The sequence below is a fragment of the Paramormyrops kingsleyae genome, chromosome 6 (genome assembly GCF_048594095.1).
Source record: "Paramormyrops kingsleyae isolate MSU_618 chromosome 6, PKINGS_0.4, whole genome shotgun sequence".
NCBI classification, from domain to species: domain Eukaryota; kingdom Metazoa; phylum Chordata; class Actinopteri; order Osteoglossiformes; family Mormyridae; genus Paramormyrops; species Paramormyrops kingsleyae.
In genome coordinates, this window is record NC_132802.1 from 8482178 (window position 1) to 8485544 (window position 3367).

General features: G+C 40.3%; 1 protein-coding gene across 1 annotated transcript; it reads right to left on the reverse strand.

Moving 5' to 3' along the window:
* Positions 1–278: 278 nt before the first annotated feature.
* Positions 279–1914, reverse strand: LOC111855788 (P2Y purinoceptor 1). Its single transcript, XM_023835172.2, has one exon. The coding sequence runs from the start codon at positions 1854–1856 to the stop codon at positions 864–866; it is 993 nt and encodes a 330-aa protein (XP_023690940.1). The 5' UTR covers positions 1857–1914; the 3' UTR covers positions 279–863.
* Between the last annotated feature and the right edge of the window lie 1453 nt (positions 1915–3367).

A 3367-nucleotide genomic window follows, 5' to 3' on the forward strand; every position in this document is an offset into this window, starting at 1 on the left:
GGCACTGACTGCAAATGTAACACCCTGAATAAAGGGGAAATATAAATGAACACTCAAACACGATGCTTCCTCTGTGGTAGCATTACTGAGAATGAGGCATCGTGCCGAAAGTTTCCCCTTTCCGCCTTCCACAGACCTAATCAATCAATCCGTTATGAGCGGAAAGGCTCAACAGGTAGATCGCAAATTAAATATAGATGAAATCTTTTTTTTTTAAGCTTTTTACAGAGCTTTGGCATATTAACCTTTTTCAAGTAAACCTTTGTTTTTATCAGACATTATATGTTTATAATTATGAATTTATTATTTATTAAAATAACTTTTTTTCCAAAACTACTGTGTCACAGTTTCCTAATAAAATTAACCTATCACACAAAGGCTTTCTAACCAAATAGGAACTTTCCAGCCTCAGTCTGATCTTCAACATGAATGTCTAACTGGATTGGGGTCAGGTGACTGACTTCGAATCAAGAACATTCCACTTTTTCAGACACAAAAAAATGTAAATATAATAAGCAGTTTGGATTTAGTAATCGCTGTATTCTATACTCCTAAAACAAAAACATATTACAATTTCAAGCAAGAAACATACCATCAAACATACATGACTTTTGAAAACAAAATAAGACAGTGCACAAAAAATGAACAATATAAACATTATGTTTTCCCTCTAAACACTAGACAATGTAAATCTTTCCATTGAAATCAAGGTAGCAATAGCTTAAATGTATCAATAAGAATAATATAATAATAATAATAATAATAATAACAGAAAGGGTCAATATGAAAAGCTGGCCATCACCATCAGGCAAACATTTTATATAAATCCATCAATATGTGATTTGTCTTCTTCGAGATCAAATCTAAGCAGGTTGTCTGTCAGGATTATTAATAATAACTATTCTGGTTAGCTGATCCAGAGATTCCCTCGCTCTTTTTCTGATTTTTCTAAAATGCACATGGACATCATCATAACAATTTAGATACATGAGTGGAATGATGGCAGGGTTCAAATACGCAAGGCCACGACACACCTGGTAAGCTATGTAGATTTTCCCAAAACTTTTGTAGCAAAGTCTTTCGTTTTGCAAGACCCTAGTTTGTAGGTTGAGGTTACGAAACACGTGAAAAGGGATATAACAAACAGCGTGCAAAAGAGTTATAGTTACCACAAGTCTCAGGCACTGTTCTTTCAGAGTAACATCGATGTCATTTCTTCTAGAAAGCACCACTGCCACATGTCCATAACACCCTAAAAAAACCAGCAGAGGGATGCCGAATCCAGTGACCGTCCACCAAATGCTGTACGACAGATACTCTTTGACGTGTTCATTCACTGTGGTGTCGAAGCAGAATCTTAGGATGTGCTTCGGTGTCTTCTCAAAGTATAAGTCAGGAATAATCTGAAGACAGACCATGCACCAGACAAAGACACTAAGAGCCACAGAATGTTTCTGAGTAATTTGTCCTTTCACTCTCATGGTGTGGACGATGCCCAGGTATCTGTAAACGCTGATGCAGGTGAGGAAACCGATGCTGCTATATAAATTCAAGTTAAAGCAAAATCTGGTGATTTTGCAGAAGGCTTGTCCAAAAATCCAGGATTTTTTCATTTCAGCATAGGCCAAAAAAGGCAAGGTGAAGATGTACAGCATGTCTGAAATTCCAAGGTTAAGGATAAAAATCTGAATATTCCCAATTTTTTTCCAGGTTTTAGACAAACATTTTAAACCCCAAGCATTTGCAAGCAGACCAACAACAAACCCCAGTCCATATATCGTTGGCAGGTAGACTTTTGTAAAGGATTTGTCAATTTTACAAGTGCCATTCTTCATCCCTTTCATTGTTATGTTCATGGTGAAGATGACAGTTTGAAGGATAGTGTCAAAGAACACTGGTACTGAAAAATGTGTCGCTTCTGTGCTTATGTAGAGTCTGCTGAATAGCAGGAAGTGTTTTTTTTTCATACTGCCCCGCTGTGGTTTGGTTTGGGTGCAGTGCTTTGTATCGTTTCTGTGTGCAGGATCTTTAGATTGACAGGAAGTGAGAATGTCTAATAAGGGAAAAACAAACTTAAAATTCTACATGTTTTACCAAAAATTAGATGGCAGCATGTTCAAACTGATGTACAGTACGCACAAATTTTAGCCTTTACTTCACAGTGGACTATACTGTAGTACCTATTTCACCAGGGACTCTAGCCTTTACCTCACAGGGGACTCTAGCCCCACATAAGGGGCTTTAGCCCTTACCTCAGAAGAGACGCTAGCCTCTATCATACTGGGTACTGTAGCCCTTACCTCACAGGGGACTCTAGCCCCACATAAGGGGCTTTAGCCCTTACCTCAGAAGAGACGCTAGCCTCTATCATACTGGGTACTGTAGCCCTTACCTCACAGGGGACTCTAGCCCCACATAAGGGGCTTTAACCCTTACCTCAGAAGAGACGCTAGCCTCTATCATACTGGGTACTGTAGCCCTTACCTCACAGGGGACTCTAGCCCCACATAAGGGGCTTTAGCCCTTACCTCAGAAGAGACGCTAGCCTCTATCATACTGGGTACTGTAGTCCTTACCTCACAGGGGACTCTAGCCCCACACAAGGGGCTTTAGCCCTTACCTCAGAAGAGACGCTAGCCTCTATCATACTGGGTACTGTAGCCCTTACCTCACAGGGGACTCTAGCCCCACATAAGGGGCTTTAGCCCTTACCTCAGAAGAGACGCTAGCCTCTATCATACTGGGTACTGTAGCCTTTACCTCACAGGGGACTCTAGCCCTACATAAGGGGCTTTAGCCCTTACCTCAGAAGAGACGCTAGCCTCTATCATACTGGGTACTGTAGCCCTTACCTCACAGGGGACTCTAGCCCCTACCACATAGGGGACTTTAACCGTTACCTCACAGGAAACTTTGCATCTGAAATTGGTGTTGGGTCACCATGAGTCAGCGAAACAGGGTCACTGCACCTTGAAATTGATTCTTTAAGTGTATTGAGGGATGTGACACCATCTGTCTATATTGAATTAAATGTGCCTCAAGAATCACCTCACTCTCAAAGTCAGGTCTTCCCTTCTTTTCTTAACGTCATAGCAATGGGCCACTGGACCTACCTGGTATTTTTTATACATTATTAAAAGTATTGCTCAAGAACCACACCTGTGTGGACTAGGGGTGCAACGGTACACTGGACCCATGGTTCGGTACGTATTGCGGTTTTTGTGTCACGGTTATGGTACGTTACAGTATTTATAGTATCCATTTATTTTAGACAAAATATGCTATCATTCCTTGAACTCTATATTTTTTATTTAAACATATAAAACTTTCCATTTACAAAAAAAAAAAAAAACCCGGTCTGGGGTGG

Bases quoted from the DNA above. Each gene is read 5' to 3' on its own strand.
- LOC111855788 (XM_023835172.2), bottom strand. From the start codon at position 1,856: ATGAACATAACAATGAAAGGGATGAAGAATGGCACTTGTAAAATTGAC.